General features: G+C 44.2%; 1 protein-coding gene across 9 annotated transcripts in view; it reads right to left on the bottom strand.

Annotated features, from left to right (window-relative positions):
* The window catches only part of CDH4 (cadherin 4), a 795,473-nt gene that overhangs the window by 279,464 nt on the left and 493,386 nt on the right, over positions 1-22,623 (bottom strand). For 5 of the 9 annotated variants that reach the window (XM_053394415.1, XM_053394417.1, XM_053394420.1 and 2 more), the window contains one exon: positions 12,538-12,714. In XM_053394415.1, coding sequence (XP_053250390.1) covers positions 12,538-12,714 — 177 coding nt within the window. The remainder of the gene's footprint in view (positions 1-12,537; positions 12,715-22,623) is intronic. The other 4 variants (XM_053394416.1, XM_053394418.1, XM_053394421.1 and 1 more) reach the window with 1 other exon arrangement.

Below are 22,623 nucleotides of genomic sequence, written 5' to 3'. Positions count from 1 at the left end.
AGGCTCTGTGGTTTAACCCACAGCGCCACCTGTGTCCCTTCTTATCTGCATTAAGCTTCCGTTAATTGGCTCTCCTCCAGCCCATTACAGAAACAAGACACTGATCTAGACCATTCACCACAGCACCTGCAGATGCAAAGAAACCTGGGAACTGCAGTTTGTCATTGGTGCTGGGAATTGTAGTTCTGCAAAGGTGAAACTATACCATTTCCAGGTTTTTTGGGAGAAGCCCTGCACTTTAAATGAGCTTCAAATGAATGGCATGCATGCAACCTAGAACTGAGCCTGAGGGAGAGAAGGACTTTCCTGTTCATTTTGACCGGCGACAGAAAATTATAGGTGGTCTGCTTTTGTTGTGCCTTTGTCCAGCGTTTCCTTAGTAAAAAGAAAGGTCCTTTAGACTTCCGGGTTAGCACCATCAGATAATGGCGGATTCCCTCTGAGCTCCGGAGGGAATCGGCTCCGTAGGAGTGGGGTCTTACCGCGGCGGCGACGCGGGGACCCTTAGAAATCACAGGGGGTGAAGCCTGTGAACCTGGGGACTCGGCGGGCACCATTAGCGCCCCCCGACCCGTGAAGGAGCCTTTTTAAAGGCTACGGAACGGGGGACGGGGTGAGTGGCGCGGTGCTGAGAGTCGACTGCTTCTCCTGCGGAGTGAAGCCGCGTTGCCATGGCCGGAGAGCGCTGACTTCTTCTTGTAAATTGGACCTCAAAACAACAACCCGTGAGTAGTACAGAATTTGGATTTGCAAAGAAAATTTTCTTTGAATTAGGCACGATTGGGGAAGGCGTAAACAGGAAGTCCGTCTCCCCCTCCTGTAAACAATCTAAAACAAGGACCTGCTAACTAAGGTCGTGAGAATTCCTTCTCTTTATTGAGCAAAAGATACTAATTTCACGATTTGGCACTACAAGTAATTGTACTGGAGGATAAGAGCTAATTTTGGGAGCTGAGGTACCACCCCCCCTCAGACCCGGGAGTGATCCGCGAGAGAGCCTGCTGGAAAGGTATTGAAGATTTTGACAGCTGTCAAACTAGCTGTCAAGACGGAAAAAGGGAACTTTGTTTCTACTGCTTCTGCTGGCTATATCTGTGACAATTTGATTATATTTTGTCGAAAATAAGGAAGAACTGATACAAACTAATTTGATTTTTGGATTTGAACTGGAAGGAATACTAAGTAACCAAAATCCCTCTAGAGGGGGTTTTGGGACATTACAAGAATGGCTGAAGGAGGGGAAATTCAAGCTAAGTTGGACAGAGTTTTTGTTCTCTTGGGAAAGCTACAAGGCCAAGTTGATGTTTTGGCTACAAATGTTGCAACTCTGGACTTAACAGTAAACAAATTCATTGAATTTGATAAGGATTCGACTCAGGAAGCTTAGGCAGCTGGCCAAGAAGAGAAACTTGAGAGATTTGAGAGTGAGGGGAAAGAGGTATATGTTGTTCCTGAGGAAAAGGAAGGAGGAGCTGCAATGTTGTCAAAGATAAAGGAAGGCCAGAGGCCTGACACGATGGTTACAAAGGAAAATAAGAACTTGATGATGAAAATCTGGTTTGAATTGGGAACTGAAAAATGGAGGGATCTCCTTATGTGGAGATCTGAAGACCTAAGGATTACAAATTTGATTAAGGTGGAAGGTGGAGCTTTGGGGACATTTGGACTTGAAAGGATTAAGAGGCAAGATTCAGGCTCCACTTTTAAATATGGAGGTCTGGCTGGAGGAAACATGGATCTTATTGGACTAGAGCTTCTCCGAGATTTGGTGTTTAATACCAAGGACTATAAAAAAACCCGGCAGAGAGGAATTGAGAGAGAATTAAGAGCCTCGGACGTGAGATCTCCAGGCTGATAGTAGATGGACTGATGGACGTTTGTTGGGGATTGAAACCGGGAAAGGGGGGGTGGAGTTTGGGAATCCAAAGGGTGTATAATTTAACCTGTTCTGTTTTTATTTTGTTTGGATATTTGTATGAAAATTGGGGAAATTGTGGAAGGGAATTTAGGCCGACTTTAGAAAAAGGTTTAAAGAATAAGCAATGATGTATAAATATGAAGTCTATAAGGCAAAATTGGTTTTTTTTAAAAAAGAACTAAATATAAAAAGGTTTAAAAATAGGGACAAGAACTTGTTGAACCAACAATCTGAACTGGAATACAAGAGGGAGAGGTGTGGGGAAGTCAGGAAAATATGTTATAGAAAATAAGGATTGTGAACTTTATGTGTTTTTAACCTTTTTTTGTTTTTTCTCTTTTTTGATTTTTTATTGTATTATGGTGAAAATCTTAATAAATATCTTTTTTTAAAAAAAAAGAAAGGTCCTTTATTACCTTTTGAAGGAACACTTGCTGGGCCTTCACTCAACAAACATCGCTTGACTGCAGGCAAATACCATCTGTTGTTTTCCCCCTCATACAGTTAGAGGTTAATGGATACTGAAATGTTAAGTTCCAAACAGCAAGATACATTGAGAACACTGGGCTTGTGATTGATAATTCCACCTCTCTTTTTTTTCCTAGGCAGTTGTTTCAAGGATGTTCAAAGAGATGCTGGAACGTTCAGAGCCAAGCAGAGGTGGGCTCAAGTTTCCTTTGACTTTCTTTGCTTGAACCAAATGGTTCTGCTCGAGGCAAAGAGAAACAGGTATGCGAATGGGCAGACTCTCAAAAGCAATAAAATAGCATAGAATGTAAGTGCTTAGGAAGGAGTCCAACATGGACATTCCATTGGAGCATGGATTTTTGTCAGAGCAATGGAACATTCTCCTCCTTCTTCTCCCCCCTGATGTTCTCCACACCTGTTGGAGGGGTTACTTCAATCCTTTGGAGCAGATTTTGGTAGGGCATGGGGTTATGCAAGGAACAGAGGAAAGGGAAGAAGTCTCACTGTGCACAGAGAAGAGGGCAATTGATGGCTACTATATGCCTTCTTGAGGGACGCGGGTGACGCTGTGGGTTAAACCACAGAGCCTAGGACTTGCCGATCAGAAGGTCGGTGGTTCGAATCCCCACGACGGGGTGAGCTCCAGTTGCTCGGTCCCTGTTCCTGCCAACTTAGCAGTTCGAAAGCATGTCAAAGTTGTTGTTGTTGTTTAGTTTAGTAGTTTAGTCGTGTCCGACTCTTCGTGACCCCATGGACCAGAGCACTCCAGGCACTCCTGTCTTCCACTGCCTCCCGCAGTTTGGTCAGACTCATGTTTGTAGCTTTGAGAACACTGTCCAACCATCTCGTCCTCTGTCGTCCCCTTCTCCTTGTGCCCTCCATCTTTCCCAACATGAGGGTCTTTTCCAGGGAGTCTTCTCTTCTCATGAAGTAGCCAAAGTATTGGAGCCTCAGCTTCAGGATCTGTCCTTCCGGTGAGCACACAGGGCTGATTTCCTTAAGAATGGATATGTTTGATCTTCTTGCAGTCCATGGGACTCTCAAGAGCCTCCTCCAGCACCATAATTCAAAAGATTATGAATTTAATTTGAATTTTGAATTATGTCAAAGTGCAAGTAGATAAATAGGTACCGCTCCGGTGGGAAGGTAAACGGCATTTCTGTGAGCTGCTCTGGTTCGCCAGAAGCAGCTTAGTCATGCTGGCAATATGACCTGGAAGCTCTACACTGGCTCCCTCAGCCAATAAAGCGAGATAAACCCCAGAGTCGGTCACGACTAGACCTAATGAGAGCCAGTGTGGTGTAGTGGTTAAGAGCGGTAGTCACGTAATCTGGTGAACCGGGTTCGCGTCTCCGCTCCTCCACATGCAGCTGCTGGGTGACCTTGGGCCAGTCACACTTCTCTGAAGTCTCTCAGCCCCACTCACCTCACAGAGTGTTTGTTGTGGGGGAGGAAGGGAAAGGAGATTGTTAGCCGCTTTGAGACTCCTGAAGGGGAGTGAAAGGCGGGATATCAAATCCAAACTCTTCTTCTTCTTCTAATGGTCACGGGTCCCTTTACCTTTATATACCTCCCCAAGTGTCCCATTTTAAGCAAGACATTCCAGATGGACAGAAGCTGCTCTGGTTATCAGTTACTGGAAACCATAGGAGGGGAGGATGCTCTTGTGCTAGGGTCCTGCTCGCCTGTTTCCCACATGCATCTGGTTTATCACTGTGAGGACAGGATAGTGAACTATATGGCCCATTGGCCTGATCCAATAGGCTCTTCTTATGTTCTTCTGTTTAAACAGAAATCCTTCCATTGACAGGACTTGTTGGTAGAACACTGCGCTTGGATTCCTGGGCTGTGTTCATACTTACGTAGGCTCACTGCATTTCTACAGCTCGGTTTTAAATCTGCGTTCACAACACATTATATATTTTTAGGTGTCAGGTGAAAACATTCCTCTTCAACCAGGTCTTTGTCTGATGAATATTCTACAGCCTTTTAAATGTGTTTGTGGGAAGGAGGCGCAGGTTATTGTTTTGCTGTTTTGTTTTTAATGACTTACTTGTTTTTATCCTGTATTTTATTTTGTGAACCACCTGAATTCTTGTAATGAAGGGCAGCATATAAATCTTCTTCTTCATCACCATCTCTAGAGTGGATTGGCAGGGTGGAATGTTTCATATTTCCACCCCAAGTTAATGCCTTTTGCATACATTTATAGGCACAGCAGGCTCTGTATGGCCAGAGTGTTGGACTAGGAGCTAGGAGACCAGGGTTCAAATGCCCACTCAGCCAGGAACTCACTGGGTGCTCTCAGGCCACTCATTCACTCTCAGCTTGACATACATCACAGGGTTGTTGTGAAGATAAAATGGGGAGGGGAAAACTATGTATGCCACCTTATATGCCTACTTGGAGACAAGGTGGGATATAAATGCAACAACCACAGGTTAAGTAAAGGTAAAGGACTCCTGGATGGCTAAGTCTAGTCAAAGGTTACAATGGGGTTATGGCACTCATCTCGCTTTTCAGGCCAAGGGAGCTGGTGTGTGTCTGCAGACAGCTTTCCATGTCATGTGGCCAGCATGACTAAACCGCTTCTGGCACAACGGAACACCGTGACAGAAGCCAGAGTGCACAGAAATGCTGTTTACCTCCCCACCACAGTGGTACCTATTTATCTACTTGCACTGGTGTGCTTTCGAACTGCTAGGTTGGCAAGAGCTGGGACAGAGCAAAGGGGAACCCACTCCATTGTGGGGATTCGAACAGCCGACCTTTCGATCGGCAAGCCCAAGAGGCTCGGTGGTTTAGACCACAGCACCACCCACATCCACAACAACCACAACAACGTACATGTGGGAATGACTGTGCATAGGTCAGAAAAGGAGTTTCCTGCCTGAAATGAACCGTAGCCTCTCCTCTGTTGCATCCTTGGCATACTGGTTCATCAAGACCCTCCCATCAGATGCAGCTGAGGCTCAGAAAGTAAATTCATGGAATGAAGAGGGATTGCAATTGACAGGGAGGGCTGAATACGTTTGCAAGAATAACATGGCACGTCTTGTTTCGTTTACCATATTTTCCCAAAGAACGAAACGCTTTAATGAGCAGAGAATTACTGCTCACCCCAGCAGAACTGGAAAGGGGGCTGTACTTTGGGCTTATGTGGGCGCCATCCAGCTTTATTCACCTTGGCAAGGATTGAAACTTCATTCAGGCGGAGCCTCGCTCAAATACTGACAAGCAGCTAATCAACTTCCCATAAAATGGAACTTTCTGTATTCACAATAGAAAGCCGGATGATGGGGGGAGGGAGCCAAAAAAAGATTTGCCCATGAATTTCAAATTAGTTTGACCTATAAAAAAATGGGAAACAGGATGCAGGCAGCTGCAGGGAAGGCAAATTCAAGCACACTGTAAAATGCTCACTGTGTTTGTGCCTTGCTGTTGTTTATGAATGGGATACCTCGGATTCTCTCAGTTTGGGTTTGCGCAAGGTTCTCATTTTTAAAACATTAAGTCCACTTCTCTACATTTCCACATAACTTGGCAAAAAGTGAAATTAAGTCATTAGCAAAGATTCCTTAGCATTTTGGTGTGACTTGCAACTTTTGCAGAGCAATTTCTCCTTCAATAATGCATTTTTATAGCCTCCCCCCCCATGAATATATACATTTTAATGAACATTTTACCCCAGCGTATGAATTTTTGTACATATCACTTGACTGGAGAACTGCGCTGCAAAATCTGGAGAAGTCCGAAGTTTGAGGAACGGTTGTGCTTCAGTTCTTGGGTTGTTTCGCAAAGTGGAAATCAGATAGGTCCACTTCTAAATGCAAATGAATCAGATTTCTCCTCCATCCTTAGTCATAACAGTTGAACCTCCTCTCTCTCTCTCTCTCTCTCTCTCTCTTTCTCATGCATACACTGATTTCATTGCACATGAATGGCAAATGGAGGTTCAGAGAGATTGTCCCTGTCAGAAAAGACAGGACAGTAGGAAGCAGCTGTTTATTTTAATTCTCGCGGTAAGTTGCCGTAGCAACATGGTATAAATGAAGAGAATAAATAAATGTAAAGAATAAATGGATACATAAAATTACTGCATATGTGGAAAGCTCATTGAAGCTTTGGAGAGAGACACCTGGGTTACAGACACCTCGACATTCCAGCAATGCCACAATCAATTCAAGGTTTCTGACGCCTGACAAACAGGAGTATTCAAAACCAGATCAGAACTGTTCCCCTAGATCTTTCCGACAACAGAATACCCTGGGGTGATGATTATCACGAGGATCTGAAAAAGCACTGAATGGTGGTCTCTGAAGACATACAATTTTGTTCTAAATGGTACATTAAAGAGAGTAGCACTTTATGGGTCAAACTGCACTTGATGTCAGATAGTTCACAGTTCTTGCTCATGCTATTTTACTTCAAGTGAAAAGCTTCATTTTGAAACCTTTAAGATAACGTTTTAGTTTCCTCTTAATTATGTTGCTTTGAATTTATACTGACTTTCTTTTGCAGTATTTTGTTTGGGATTATTTTATTTGCTGTTTTAATGTAGGATCCTCAAGGATCTCTTAACAGGGAGCTGGCTTCAGGCACCAGACCAGTTGGCAGACCATTACAAAGATGTCTGCAGACATGACATGAATGCTGGCAGCATTAATCATGCTGTGTTGGAATCCCTTGCAAATGACCCCAGTGCCTAGAGACAGGCAGTCAGGTTGTGTATCCACAACAGTGACCAGAGAAAGAATGACCGCTGGGAGGAGCACACTTTCATCTGCCCCACCCAGTGGCGAAGCGTCTTTTCATGTGGAGTCGGGGCATGTGCTGCACACCAGCCCAAGCCTTCGCACCAGCCCCAAGCTACTTTCCCCAAAACCAGAAGCTCCCAAAACAGCAAAACTGTATTTAAAATTCATGGGCAATTAATATTCCATAAATGGCTGGGCCAAACCTCAAAGGAAAGAGAAACATATTCAGTAGGCACCTAACATCATGATGCCTAATTTCAGCTGATGACCAATTCCAGGAGGCTGGAGCTGAAACACTAAAAGCCTGGTTTCTAGTAGCCCCTCTGCACACCACCTCAAGGGCATGTGTAGGGCTGGATTTACGTTTGATGAGGCCCTAAGCTACTGAATGTAATTGGGTCCTTTATATGTCCAGCTGTCCTTTGTCCACAACAAAATGTCGCTGTTTTTTGTGTTGAATATATGATATATGGTAATTTATGGACCTAATAGGTATCTAAAGCCATTTGCACATGCAGAATGTAGGCACCCTATATACAGAAATGAGCAAACCAGTGATAATCTAGGGAGCAGGCTAGCAGGCGGGGCCCATTACTTACATCATAGGAGCCTACACAACACAAAACACTGTTGCTGTATGTAGGTTTTATTTTATTTGTTTTTTATCTTATATTTTGGAAATGTACATTCAGTTTTTTTCTTTAATTTTTTGGGGGCCCCCAAGAGAGTGGGGCCCTAAGCTATAGCTTATTTAGCTTATACGTAAATCCAGCCCTGGGCTTGTGCTGCTTTCAGCAGTGCTCCATCTGTGGGGTGCAGTTGTTGGATGAAGGTGGTCCCTTAGGTAACTTGGGTTCAGAGCAGCTTATAGTATAATCAAACTGCCTGGTGTTGACCACACAGCGTGTAGTTATGTCTGTTTATGCCTCATACATGCAGAAAATAGAATGTTTAAGACTTGGTAGCTGTGAGGGTCACAGTTTTAGTTACACAGTGGAAAGCGTACTGGAAATTATTTTATGGGAAGAAGGGGTTAACTAAAGAATTATGCTCCACTGCAACCCAAGGATTATTCTCCGCTGCCACTTTTTTCAATGCCTCTGCGCACATGACAGAGTCAGCCAATCATGGAATCCATACCTTACAGAATTAATTACTCAACTTAATTGCTTAATGACTGCTGGCAATTCTTAATTGTAGTTGCTTTCTTAACTCTCTGATGCAGGATTGCTTACCATGAGCATGATCAATCCCCACAGAATGTTTACGAGTTCTGCGCTACACTAACCATGACAATTTCAACTTGTACTCCAATCAGTCTCTGAGCATGTGTCAGCTTCTCAAAATTTAAGTTTGGATTCTGATAATTTAACTATTCAAACTGTGATTTTTTTAAAAAAAAAGATGCTTCATCAGTATTCTTCAATCCACACTCCCAAGTTATCATCACAATAGCCCTTTTGGGGAGATAGGATCCACTGCTTAAAACAACAGCACATGGAGGCAGGGGGAAGTGGGGAGAACAATACGAGCTGTACCCCTCCACTATCATCATTCCCACCACCCTCTACTCACGGAGGCGGCTTTTGTGAAGGAGGAGAATCCACGGAGGTTCCCTGTGCATTTCACAACTCTGGCTTTCCAGGGTTCCAAATTTCCCAGAAAGCCTCTGCAGATCCAGGAAGCCCCTTGCTTAACACAGGTGTGCTCCATGACTTGAAGGAGATGGGAATTATGACAAAGTAAGGCAGAGCTAGAACACTCCTCTCCACATGGTCCTAATGCCCAAAGAGGCCTAGGATCTTCTTGTTCCTGACCCACCAAAGATGGAAATGCAAATGTTAGCCATTCCAAAATGGAGGCACTGCTATTGCATTATCAGCTCCTGTTCAATTATTTCCCTTCTTTGTGTTTTTTAAATCCATGGGTGAGCAGAGACTATCACTACATCAAACTGGAATGGTTGGCAAGATCAGACACCAATCCTACCCAGAAAGTGGGAAGCTGTTCAAGGTCTTCAGCCATAGGAGCTTTTGTTCACCATTAGATATCTGCAGTGCCTGCTAGGAAAGGGAAGCCTGGCTTGCCCAGCCTTTTCATCTTCTACATGTGGCTTAAGGGAGCTGCCAGGACACTGCCAGGTACTGACGATTCCATGGTCTCCCTCCCTCCCTCCAGGTGGTTTGTGTGATGGAAGGGTGAGAGGGCCAGGTTCCACGATTGCAGGAAACTTGGGTAAAGTGTCCTTTGGTGGGGACTCTCCTCTGGCAGTGGACCAAAGCAGAAGAGCCATGGTAGTAGAGCTCTAAGCAGCACTGGCTAATGTTGTGCGGAAACTTTGGGGGGGTTTTTTTGTTTTATTTTTACCATTCAATAGGATTGGAGTTGGAGGTGAAGCAAACATGCCTCCAAAATGGGTGGCTAGAAAAGGGAGGTGGGCGAGGTGTCATTTATCTGATCACCCTTATGAGGTGACCTGGTCTTTCCTTCTTCCCAGTGAATTCCTTGAGGACTTTCACAGTGTCTCTTTTAAAATGGGCTTCCAACCTGGGAGCGCTTCCTGGAATGACCACATCACCATGTGATCTTTTGTCCCAGTGGCTCTCCAGGGGCCATGGGGGAAGGCAGAAAGAAGGCTGTGTGAGTCGGCCTCAAGCACTCAAGACACCCCAGTTATATTTCATGTGTCATCCAGGAAATGCATTGGGTTAAGGAGAGTATACATTTTCAGATGTAATTTATGTTATCAAGACTGCGCGTACCTCGGAGGGATTTAACAAACCACTTTTCGCTTCCGAGTGTCATGTGCTTAGCGAGGCAATGGCTAATCAGCATGGAGCAGGTAATGACAGCATTCATTTTAATCTTGGAAAGGACTCGGGAAGCATTGTTTCCTGACAAGGCATGCAAATGATGCACCCTCATTTTGTCCAATTATTTTCTAAAATTTCTTGCAATTACGTTGCAATTTTCTTCCAGAGGACAACTTGACAAAATGTTTGCCGGTGGCTTTTACTTCTTCCTTCATTTGTTTTACACAATATTTGTTTTGGGTGGTGTTTTTTTTTTTCCTTCCAAAATAGAAAGCTTGGTAGATGCAAGATACACGGCGTGGGTTTCTGTTTTGCTTTGGCTATTGACAGCAAACATATCCATATGTACTCTGCGTCATTCAAACTTCCCTGTGCCGTCTTCTTGTAAGTGAACTGGACTATAACTTAAAAGTCTCTGCTTGTAGCCTGTCATTTACAAGCACACCATTAGGGATGCTGATGTCATGGAATGATCACAAACTTTCTAACTTGCTGAAGGGGGTAATGGCCAGTTACAGAGTTTTGACAACTATGCACCCAGTGGGAAGTTTGTTGGGAAGAGCCATCAAACAGGGCCAATTAACAAGGGTGAGTAATGCTATGAGTGCCAGCTGGCAATTGCCTCTCTGGGAACCGAAAGAGCTAAGCAAAAGAGGAGCAGCTGACAATGAAAGGTGAGGAACAGAGGAGGCCAAAAGCTTGGGAGAAACCTCAGGCTTGAGGTTGAGTGTGGCCCTCCCCAGGCCACATACACCCTCCCCAGCCACACACTCCTCTTCCCAGGCAACACCCCTCACTGCACAACTTTGCATCCTTCTTGATCATTTCCTCCCCACCTGGAACAAGTCCTTGAGCTGCAGTGCAGCCTATAGCCACAGCTAAGCACAATCAACTGAAACAAGCGTAGATGGGCAGGGTACAAATTTTATTATTATTATTATTTATTATATTGCTTTCCAGTTCAGCTACTCATCCCCTCCTTCTGTTTTTTCTACTGTGCTGGCTGTTGAACTCTAAGTGCCTAGATGGAGGGACCTGTCCCCAGGGGTGGAGGAAGGGGTGTGCGGTGGGGGCGGACCGCCCCGGGTGTCTTCACTGAGGGAGGTGACATTTGGCAGTCACGGGCGGGTGGTGTGCCGAATGTCCGCATTGGAGGCTCGTTCTGCCCCCATGGGCGGCTCACTCCAACCTCGGCTGCAGGGTGCACACACCGCTCCATGCACCCGAGCGGCTATCCCTGGGAGGGCACCCTCCGTGCCCCTTGGGGGCATGCCCACTATGGGCAGCGCAGGCATAGGCTCCATCGCTGCCTGTCCCCTTGTACTGTGTAAAATGTCATGTGCACCGTCGGCACCATATAAAAAACAATTAAACGTCAAAAATAAAAGTGGGTGGATAGTCAGCAAGTAAGAAAAAGAGGTGCCCATGCTGTGATTTCGTTCTGGAAAATGTAAGGTAATAACAGGAGCCATAATGCCTCTAAGCATGTGCAGAGTGTCTCTCCCCCACCCCATGTAACCACTAGCCTTGGATCAGAGTGCAGGACTTCAGCTGAATGGCTACAGCTTCCCTGGGGTAACAGAGCATTACAGATTCATTGCAACTGTGCTTTGATAAGTGTTCCTGTTCCTGTACCATTGTTCTTGAGACGTGCTCTGCTTAGGGTGTCTCTGTGTGGAGAAGCTGTATACAAATGCAAAGAATGGTAATAATACAACCGTACTTTCGGCTCTGAGCATCTACAAAAATATGGTGCACCACTTGGAATTGCAAACAGCCTATCTCCAAAACACAGCCAGCCATCTCCTGACTCACAACAAAACTACATATTACATCAAAAGTCTCGCTGTGCCTTTAAGTGCAGGTCTGTATGCTGTCACACAAATTGTCAGCCTGATGGATCAGGACCCTGACATGGGGGTAAAGGGGCTTTTGCTATGGCCCTGATCTGGATCACAGCAAGGTGGGGGAGGGGGAGAGCTAAAGACCCCTCCCTCATCCTCTTGCTAGGGTCTCAATATGGATCACCCCTCCTGAAGCAGCAATTTGTGTTAAGTTATGGAAGAGGAACCTCAGGCCAGGGGGACAAATGTGGCTCTCCATATCTCGTTTCCTGGCCCTCAGGACACCCCTAGGTCAAAAAGCACCCGCCACTGGTGCTGCTTTGCATCCTTGTTGAGTTCCCCTCTTCCAGGCTGGTGTGCATCCTTCAACTTGGTTATGCATTCACTTGCCCATATGGAGGAAACTAGCCCACTGTACAAAGGTAAAATGCACACTCATTGTTCCGCCAACTTTTGCCTCTGGCCCTTCCCTGCACTGCCATGTGGCCCTTGGAAGGCCGCCCAGAATTGAATGTGGCCCTTGAGCTGGAAATAAGTTCCCCATCCCTGTGTTAAAAAGCAAAACCCACTTATAGGCACAGGTATACTGCTAAAGTCGCACTGAGTTTGGCCTTCGGCGTTGGAGAAATGAGCTTCCTCTCCGAAAACGACACCTCAAACAAGCTTTGGGAAATGTGCAGGGTGCCATCGGACCAACAATCAATCATGGGTATCCATTATTCAGCCGTCCCACTCACCCTAACCAGCTGCTGTGGGAAGGGTCCTCTCGAATTCTCTGGCACGTTGATCGGCGGGATGACCCAGTCTCGCTTCTGCCGCCTCAGCCCATGAGAATTCTGCTGATGGCGCCAGGGCAGGAGAGTGTCGCTCGGCTGCTGCAGGAGGTCTGCTGACGTGTTCTTCTTTCCTTTCTGCTGATTTGGAAGGGGGGGAGGAAAACAGGTATTGTTTTGATTTTGCTTAGTTTCATTTACAAAAAAAGGAAGACAAAGCAGCAATGCAATGCATGTAAGGAAAAATCAACTCCTCCATGTTGAGGCTCATTCGGGTTGAGAAATAACTGGGGAGGTGAGGGGGGTGTATTTTTGTTATTACAATGAAGCAAACATTTCTGCATTACAAAAGCGAGCGGCACTCCTATTGACAACTTCATTTTTCCACACGTATGGAGCTGTCATTAGACAATCAAGCCTTCTTCCACGACGGATTGTCTTCATTATGCCAACTGCAGGAAGCTTTATCAGCCCCTTGGAGGATAAAATCTGCAGATTCCTAATAAATATAATAAATCACAGGGACGAAATGAAACAAGCTGAAAACACCCCTGGCATTACCAGTGGTAGGTCTGGGTCCATTACGCAGTATTAAGCTCCTCGCTAGCCTGGAATTTTAAAGCACTGCTGACTTATTTGCAGTCATCATGGAATGAGATTCAGGCAGTCTGAATGCTGTCTAAAGAGATCCATCATCTGGTGGACACTAGGTAGAAAGGAGGGTCCAAAAGAAGATTGGTACATCTTGGAGCTCTGCTTCAAACTATATTTACTTCCACACAGATCTCTCCAAATGATGACTGTAAAAACTGTGATTGGCATGATTATGTGTGTGGTCTTTCGTCAGTGGTTCTGGTCCTTAAAATGGGAACCCCATGTATTTAATTTGGCACCTAGCCTACTAAGCACCATGGGACCATGTGTGCCAAGGGCCCAGCACCCTCTTGAAGCGGAGAAATGAATATAAATGTGCAACATTAGCCCTTGTGATTGGCAGTATATTATTATTATTATTATTATTATTATTATTATTGACATGACTTTGGCTTATGAACCAGATGCAGCTAAATACCAAACCAAAGAGTGCCAGGCCTCCCAGAATGATGCAGGCAAAATCAGGGGGTGGAATGTCAAGCAGGGAAAAAGGTGAGATAGGCAGCCTCTGCAAAGAGCAATGCTTTAATTGTGCACTCCTGTTACCAGCAGGGGAACACATGCACACAGTCAAACTGTGTAGGATTGAATCCGACACTCACCAGCTAGTGAGTAGAGGATTCAGTCCTGCTAACTGCAGGGTGCTTCACAAGGAGCACCCGGCAGGATTGTATGGAAGGCTCAGTTCTTCTGACTGAAGGGTGCTTGCAACTTGGCAAGCATGTTCCCCACAGGGATGGCACTTGTGAAGCACCACCCAGCAGAATTGCACTCTCTGCTCACCAGCTCAACCCCAATTAAATTTTCCCACTCCCCATTGATACAGGGCCACATCTAGGTCAAGGGAAGGTTCTGGAATGACCTGATCAACAGGACAATGGCTTCTGTCTGCTTGTCCTGTTCTGGTATCACAGAAAAGTCCACAGGGGAAGAGAGCAAGGGATGTTGCCTGCTTCAGGACCAGGGAGAGCTCCTAGCATGTGACTTGCTCCATAAGCATTGGAAATGAATTGAGGCCTTATGAGCATCTGACTCCTGTTCTTATCTTCTAGACTCCTCCTCATTTTAGAAAATCAGGGTGTCTTAAGGGGCAGGCCAATTTTCAGATGAAAGCCCCCCCAGTCTTCATGAATTCCTCCCTCCCCCATGAACTCAAAATCTCTCCACCACCCAGTCATTCCCTTCTAATTCTGCTCTCAGTTTATGTTGGGGGAAAACTAAATGCGGACTTAGATGCTGTTTGTGTTTTCTTCTAGATTGTGTGATTTTGCATTTGCCATCCTGATTTAAGCAAAAACCTGTGGCCATACAACCCATATGGCTTAACTGGGCTTCTTTCTTTAAGGAGATTCAAGGCTTCAAGCTCACTTGAGAACTGGGATGGGGAAGAGCGGCATTGGCTCTGAAGCCCTAGGAAACCAAATCAGAATCATTCCTCCATTTCTGAGCTTGCCCTGAGCTGTTTCTTGGTGCTGATAATGCCAAGGTTGCAGATTTGATCCCCGTATGGGACAGCTGCATATTCCTGCATTGAAGGGGGTTGGACTAGATGATCCTCAGGTTCCCTTCCAACTCTACAATTCTATGATAGGATGTTATCATGGTTCCCACATCAAATATAAGGATTGAGTCCAAGTGAAAATCATTTGTTGAATATCACCTAAGGGTGTTACAGCTGTACTTTCAATCTCATATTTATAAACCAAATGTGCTAGTTATCAGACCACAACTTCTGTTAAGGGAAGAACTACAGGCTAAAAAATCAAGCATGTGCCTTACTAGCAGAAGGTTCCAGGTTCACTACCTGATATCTCCAGGTAAAACTATCACATAGCACTGGGATGGGGAAACTGCGGTCCCTGGCTGTTATCAGATTCCAGCTCCCATCACTCCCAAACAGCATGGACAGTGGTCAGGGATGATTGGAGTTACACATGGAGGGTGTGTGTGTTTCCCATGTCTGATGTAGCAGATGATGTGAAAGACCTGTCTGAGAGTTTGAAGAGCCACTCTAAGTCAGGACTAACAATGTTGGGTTTGATGGGCATATAAGAAGAAGAAGAGTTTGGATTTGATATCCCGCTTTATCACTACCCAAAGGAGTCTCAAAGCGGCTAACAATCTCCTTTCCCTTCCTTCCCCACAACAAACACTCTGTGAGGTGAGTGGGGCTGAGAGACTTCAGAGAAGTGTGAGTAGCCCAAGGTCACCCAGCAGTTGCATGTGGAGGACCAGAGACACGAACCCGGTTCACCAGATTATGAGTCCATTGCTCTTAACCACTACACCACGCTGGCTCTCAGATATAATTCAGATATAAGTCTGAATTGGTATCAGGCAGTTTCCTACCACTGTCCTCCTAGTAATTTGGCAACAGATTTACAACACAGGTGCTAAAGGCTTTCCAAATCTTAAGAGTACAAAGTCTTGCTTGTGTGTGCTTATCTCATTCCTCTTACATTTTGAGCTTTTCTAGCACCTGTCCTTAATCCTCTTCTTGAATATGCTCATTAATAAGTGGCACCAGGAAATGTAAAAGGGCACCTAGAAGCTCGACATGCATTTATGCATCCACGAGACCTAAACACAATCCACATTTGCTCCATGGAATAGACCCCTTTTAAAAATCAGTTTGCAATTCCCAGCTGGGAGATCTTGAGAGAGCAGAAGCTTAGGTCAGTTTTGATAATTGGCATGCAAGAGTGAGAGACAAATTACGAAGGGACAGTAAAATAATTTGTGCTTTGGCAAGTTTACACCAGGGAATGTATGTGGGCTAAAGAGAGACTTGAGAATTAACATGACTCCCAAAGCCCTCTGGATGCAGAAATAATTAGTATCGGCTCAGCAAGACCATCCTGGTCCTTTCATTCTTTCAGAAATATTTGATGGCTAGTGAGTGGAACATAACTCTTTGTCACTTGTAATGAGGTTTTCTGACATTAGCATAGATTGCCAACCAGACTTTGAGGTTGGCTGTGTGCACTGAAGCTAAGGGGCCAATTTGGACATTTTCAAAAGGGTCTCCCCTCCTCACCCACTGGCTTGGTCCTCTCCATCACCATACAAAGAGGAAAGAAGTGTGATATCACACTGTTTTCCATCATGCTTCCAGTTTTCAGCTCCAAGTAGGGAGGGGAGAACTTAGTGGGATGCTAGAAGCCTATTGTGCTTTTTCTAAAAATGAAATAAATAGAACTAAATAATTTCCTTGCAAGGGGAGCTGGCTTACTTATATATATTGATCAGATGTTTCTCATTGCTGAGATATATTGGGCTGGAAATGCACCACAGGACCCAAAGGGAAGTTTCCTTCAACTATGCTCTTTCCAAGCCCAAAGGACATTGGGATGTGCTGCTTGCAAGATTTCTCATCACACTAGGCAATATCAACCCCACAGTTTGCACTGGAAGTGGGTAAATACAAGTGTCTCTCTGCTTCCCACCTGGTCCAGTTGCATGAGATGACCACATCCCACCTTCAAGCAACTGTGCTTCTGAATAAGCTGAAATTCTCCCATTTACCAGGGGCAGCCTCTATTTTCAATCCCTATCCTTGATTTGCCTCTTAGGGGTATGTTGTAGGTATCAAGGTATTTTGTTTCATTTTTTTTAAGTTACAGATTATACATCTGCCAAGTGTCCCTTGCGTATTTCACAGATACCATCTCTTTTGCCAGATTGAACATCCCATTAAACATTTTTTTTTTTAGTAAATAATACTTATGGTGAGCTTGCTAACACATCTGCTGCAGAAGTCAGTACAACAGAGATGGGGACCCTCATGGATACAACTCCCAGCATCCCTGCTCACGTTGCTCAGGACGGATGGGAGGTGCAGCTGAACAATATCTGGAGGGTTACAGAGTCCTCATCCCTGCAGTAGAGGATAGGCTATCATAGAGGAAATTAAAGGCATTGCAGAGCAGGTGGAAAAGTCAAGGAAGACCCAGGCAGTGACTTTCATGCAAGGATTCAAAGCACGCAGACTGCATACATTATACACATACATACCCGTCTGCAGATGTTTAAAGTTGAATACAGTTATTGGGAGCAGCACCATAGGGTCAGAGGGGATTACAAAGTCCTTGATATGTTAATATCTTCTATGCAGGCTCTATATACTACAGCATCCATGATAGCATCATATGCTCTATGGATGAAAAGCAATTGTATTGCATTTCACAGGGTTTTTTCCTTTCCTTTTTCTTTCCATGGTTTCCAAATTATGAAACATGCAAAATAGCAATTGCACCAGCGCATCACCAACATAATTCGCCCTACCTAAGCATTACTGATAATGAAAAAAATAAAATAGAATATGAGCAGTGTATGCCAAACCACAGTGACATATTTAATTATAGATAACATAGATCAAATCTCCCCAATGGCATGCAACTCAGATCCATCCCAAAAGCGACTAAGGTTGAGCTGCATCACTTTCATTCAATACATTCTGGGTTTGAATGAAAGACTCCATTTATCAATGAATTATTATGTTGGAGTCTCTCCTCGGTTTAGCTCTTCCAGATGTGTGAGTTCAGTTTCAAAAACCAGTGGTGGGGTTGTCTTCGTCCCTTTTTTTAAAAGAATGGTCAATTGTGCTGCAGTCGAAATATGAGTGACCATTTCCGCATTCTCAGGTAGCACTGTGCCCTTTAAAAATCCTAGTAAGATAACCAGTGAGTCAAATGGCATATCACTGCCTCTAATTTTTAAAATTTCTGTCATCAGCTTCTAGGTAGCTCTAACTCTTTCCCTGGTTTAGGGACATGATTTTGGGACCCAAGCTGTTTCCCAATCCTTTGCCAGCATTACACTAACTGTGGGATGTGTTACACCAGTACAGTCAATTACAACATGCTTCACTTTCTAGAGTGGACGGAGACAGGGGGATGTGTAACTTTCTGTTCCTGCTGTAAGTGATTCAGCAGATGAGTGAGACTCCATAAAAGCAGAGTCACGCAGCCGTTTTGTCTCAATTCGATTCAACTCTCAGTTAAGACTCATCCATTTTGCTGTCTGCTGGCTCTCAGCCAGCAGCAGCAGCAGCAGCAGCAGCAGAAGAAGAAGAGTTTGGATTTGATATCCCGCTTTATCACTACCTGAAGGAGTCTCAAAGCGGCTAACATTCTCCTTTCACTTCCTCCCCCACAACAAACACTCTGTGAGGTGAGTGGGGCTGAGAGACTTCAGAGAAGTGTAACTAGTGCAAGGTCACCCAGCAGCTGCACATGGAGGAGCGGGGAAGCGAACCCGGTTCACCAGATTACGAGTCTACCACTCTTAACCACTACACCATACTTGGGCCCATCTTCCCAAAGGATGTAAGCCACATTTTGTGTTTGTAACACACAACGTGTTGTAAAGCCTGCCTTCTAGGATGTGTACTGTGAACAACTTGTGAGTCAACTAATTGTTATACTTTTAAAGACAGACTCATGAGTTTATTGTATTTTAAGAGGGAGAAAAGGGGACACCAAGAATAATCCATCTGGGGAAGCCAGATTGGGTTAGTCATCTTGTAAAGATTCAAACGAATCTAATCAACTATCTTCCGTGAATATAGAGGGGATTTGCTCTGCTACTTTACTCACTAGTGTGAGTGAAGGAAGGATAATACTTAACAAATATTTACTTACCTATTATCCAAAACAACCCCACACAAACTGTCATTGACACCACTATCTAGCCCTACAGACATTGAAGCTCTGGTGCCAGAGTATTTGAAGTTTCTGTGGTGGTGAGGTCAGGAAATCCACAGCACTGTCTCCAATGTCAGAGAGGGAGCTCTGGAGGGAAGCATGTCTGCTGCAATGCCCTCCATAGGATTGCAGTGTCAGGGAACCAATCCAAGCTTGCGCTCTGGTGCATTTATCCAGTGTAAAAAATAATAATACAAAAAGTACAGAGACTACACGAGAACGAACATGAATCACAAACCTTTCAACAAAGCCTCCTTGTCTCTACCCCCAATATCTTCATGTCAAACCAAAACAATAACTCTCTTTCATCTTCATTTGTTGACAATGTGTTCTCATAGCATTAATTTCTCCCATGGTGTTTAAATAAGTTATGCATGTTCTCTGGTGTTCAAAAGCTAAGTAAACTGTGTGAACAAAACTGGTGGTGGGGCTGAGTGCCAGATCCATTCACTTTTCTGTAAAAAGAACAAGCGTGGAAAGCAACAGAAGAAAAGGGAGCATTATATGCACATATAGAGATTTCCTTTTTCTTTTTCTACAGGATCCTGCAGTTGTAATAAACCTGGGGTGGATTAGATGATGCTTCTCCATAATCTGGACCATATATATATATATATATATATATATATATATATATATATATAGGGCCTCCAGAAGCCCATGCAAATCCATAATATTTGGATGTGGCCCAAGTCAGGAGTCACCAACCTGGTGCCCTTTGGTGACAGCATGCCCACCATTACGTCCTATGCAAGCTGCGGCTCAGATCAACATGTACCAGAATTTGCAAAGATTGCTTAAACATCCATACATATACATTTCACAGCAGGATGCACACACCACAAAATACAAGTGGGTCTGCACTGTGAGCACTACAAATCCCATAGTAAAGCACATCCTAAGTTTGAAAAATGCTGCATATGTACCACACAATTTTGACATGTCCTCACTGGGATACCTGGCTCTCTGGGAAATTTTTTGGGCAATCCTTCCTGCTCTTTTATCCAAACCAACTTCAGTAGAACAAGTCCCTGTTCAATCCCTGGGCTACGGGATTCATTTAAATCCCTAGCATCACATCTCTGTGCCTCCGGTCCTCAACTGCTTGCTGGCCAACACCTGCCTTGACATTGCAGGTGCACAATCACAGGCTTGATGACCCCTTGTCTATGGACCTCGGCATTGGCAGACAGAGGCTAGGACAGAACTGCATTTTTCTCTGAGATAAAGGCTAAAGTGATCTAGTTAACAGTTGCCACTACCTCGGAGAGCAATGCAGAAAGACTCCAAAAGCCACTGCCTCCTCATTTGGCTGAGAGCAGAACCAGTGAGTGTGAAACAATACCAGCTTTCCCCTTACGCTACAGTTAGCAGTAACCAGTCCAGCCAGCTGGCAGTTCTCCCCTTCCAGCCAACCTGCTTTTGTTATTAGTCAGCCCCTGGCTAGAGAGACATCTGGACATTATTACCCAGCCAAGCGTGGACCACCAGTCCATTTACATAATACAAGATCAGATTTTGTGTACCAGCTTAACGGCGCCTTTTGGATTGCTGTAGCTTTTTTTCAGGGGACAGAATAATCCACCATTGTGAACCTAAGTGATGGGGTGTCTTAATGCATCCCTTGAAGGCTATTAATTTTATAGGTATCAGCTCCATAAAGAAAATATTATATGTTCTGCATAGCGATGCACTGCTTTGACTCCATGAAGAAATTAGGAATGGAGGAAGGTTTTTTTTTTAATATAAAATAAAATTAAATAAATACCCTCCCCAAAACCCACCATGTTATTCCTGACATTTTTGTTTCCCTGCCATTAAGCTTTACTCTTTTCAGTTCCTCTTCATACGTGTTTATTTGTCACATTTGTTAGCAACCTTTCAGCAATATGTTCTCATGGCAGCTTTCAATTAAAAGAAGAAGAAAAAACCAGCATCAAAACTAACAACTGAAGGAATAAAAAACACAAGGACGAAATCTCCACCCCAGCAACATCCGCCAATAAAAAAAAGAACAGTCAAACTATAAAACAACAATTAAAACAAACTGTATGAGGTGCTGTGTAACATATGAAGTCTTTGCTTGGCAACAAAAGACGTCAAAGCAAGACCGGAGACAGCACATGCTGGAAATGTAAAATTAAAGAGGGTAACTTCTTCCACATGTGGTGGAGCTGTGATGAAGTGAAAAGATTTTGGGGACAAATTTATGATGAATTAAAAAAAATATTGAAATATACCTTCCCCAAAAAACCTGAAGCGTTCCTTTTAGGTATGATCGGAGAGGAGATCAAAAATGAAGACCAAACATTCTTTCAATACGCAATGGTGGCCGCCAGGATTTTATTAGCGCAAAACTGGAAAACCTCTAACATCCCCACCGTCAGAGAATGGCAAATGAAACTATTCGAGTATATAGAATTAGCGAGAATGACACAAAAGATCAGGCATCAAAGAAATGTAAAGCTCATGAATGATTGGAATAAATTTTTGAGTTACATTGAAGTTAATTTGGGTATTACTAAAATCACAGTGGGCGGAATTTAAAACCTGCGATGTATAGAGTTGATATAATACAACTGCAGAAAGGTTACGAGTTTACCTAGCCTAAACTGAGATGGAAGGAAGTCAATTGAGTGGCGTTTGTAGGTTTGTTTGTTCTATGTCTATATATGTTACTTCAGTCTTTTTTCTTTGTTGACACTATTTTTTTTCTTTTATCTATTACTCTTTTTAATGTCTTTGTGCTCTTTGACGTTGTTGTCAAGAATTCAATAAAAAGATTATAAAAAAAACAAAACAAAAGACGTCAAAGTAGAGGCCAGGAAAGCATTACTGTGGAGGGCAACAGACATATGCACACACAATTATGTTTTGGAAAGCAGTTTGTCCATCTGTTCTCCATGGGTTTGGCCGCCATTCGAGATATGATCACCAAACTTGGCAGAAGGTGTTGCTGAGCTGGGGGCACAGGTCACTGTCAATGTTTGGATGATGACGGCCATTTTGAATCAAGATGGCAGACTCAACAGTGACTTTGTTGTGACATTTTTGGCATAGGTTTGGGTACCTCTCCAGACACAGTTGACCCTGGGGGAGATCCTAGTTGATGTGCAACAGCAGGGCTCCCCCTACTGGCGGTTAACCCTTGTGAGACTTCCTGCAGGTGGGCAGGAATCAGATATAGTTGGTTCAATTCCAATGCCTAAGCCAATACCGCTCACATTCTGTAACAAAGTTGTGGCCTAAATTTTGCCCATTAACCTAAATATGGTGTCCACGTGTTTTTATTCAACATAAAAGGGGGGGAGTCGGTACAGGGTATTGACACGCAACATGATCTTTCAGATAGCTTTGACCTAAGCCATGTACAGCTTTATAGGTCATAACCAGCACTTTGAATTATGCCCGGAAACAGACTGGCAATCAGTGGAGCAGTTCTAATAAGGGAGTCATAAGAGACATTATCACAGTTCAAGAACACATCCCAAGCATGCCAAAATATGCTCAAGAAGGCTGCAGAGCAGGACTAGCGAGGACTGTGGGTTGAGGAAATGGGGTCTGGGTTAGCATCTTTTGGGCCAGACCAAGAGGGTGGTATTCAGCCCACAAGACTGAGATCACCAGACCCTGCACCAAGTTCATGATGGTGTTCAGGACAGGACATGTACACATTCCCACCCCCAAACTG

The sequence above is a fragment of the Podarcis raffonei genome, chromosome 6 (assembly GCF_027172205.1).
Source record: "Podarcis raffonei isolate rPodRaf1 chromosome 6, rPodRaf1.pri, whole genome shotgun sequence".
NCBI classification, from domain to species: Eukaryota; Metazoa; Chordata; class Lepidosauria; order Squamata; family Lacertidae; genus Podarcis; species Podarcis raffonei.
The sequence above is the reverse complement of the archived record's forward strand: the minus strand, read 5'-3'. Positions and strand labels throughout refer to the sequence as shown.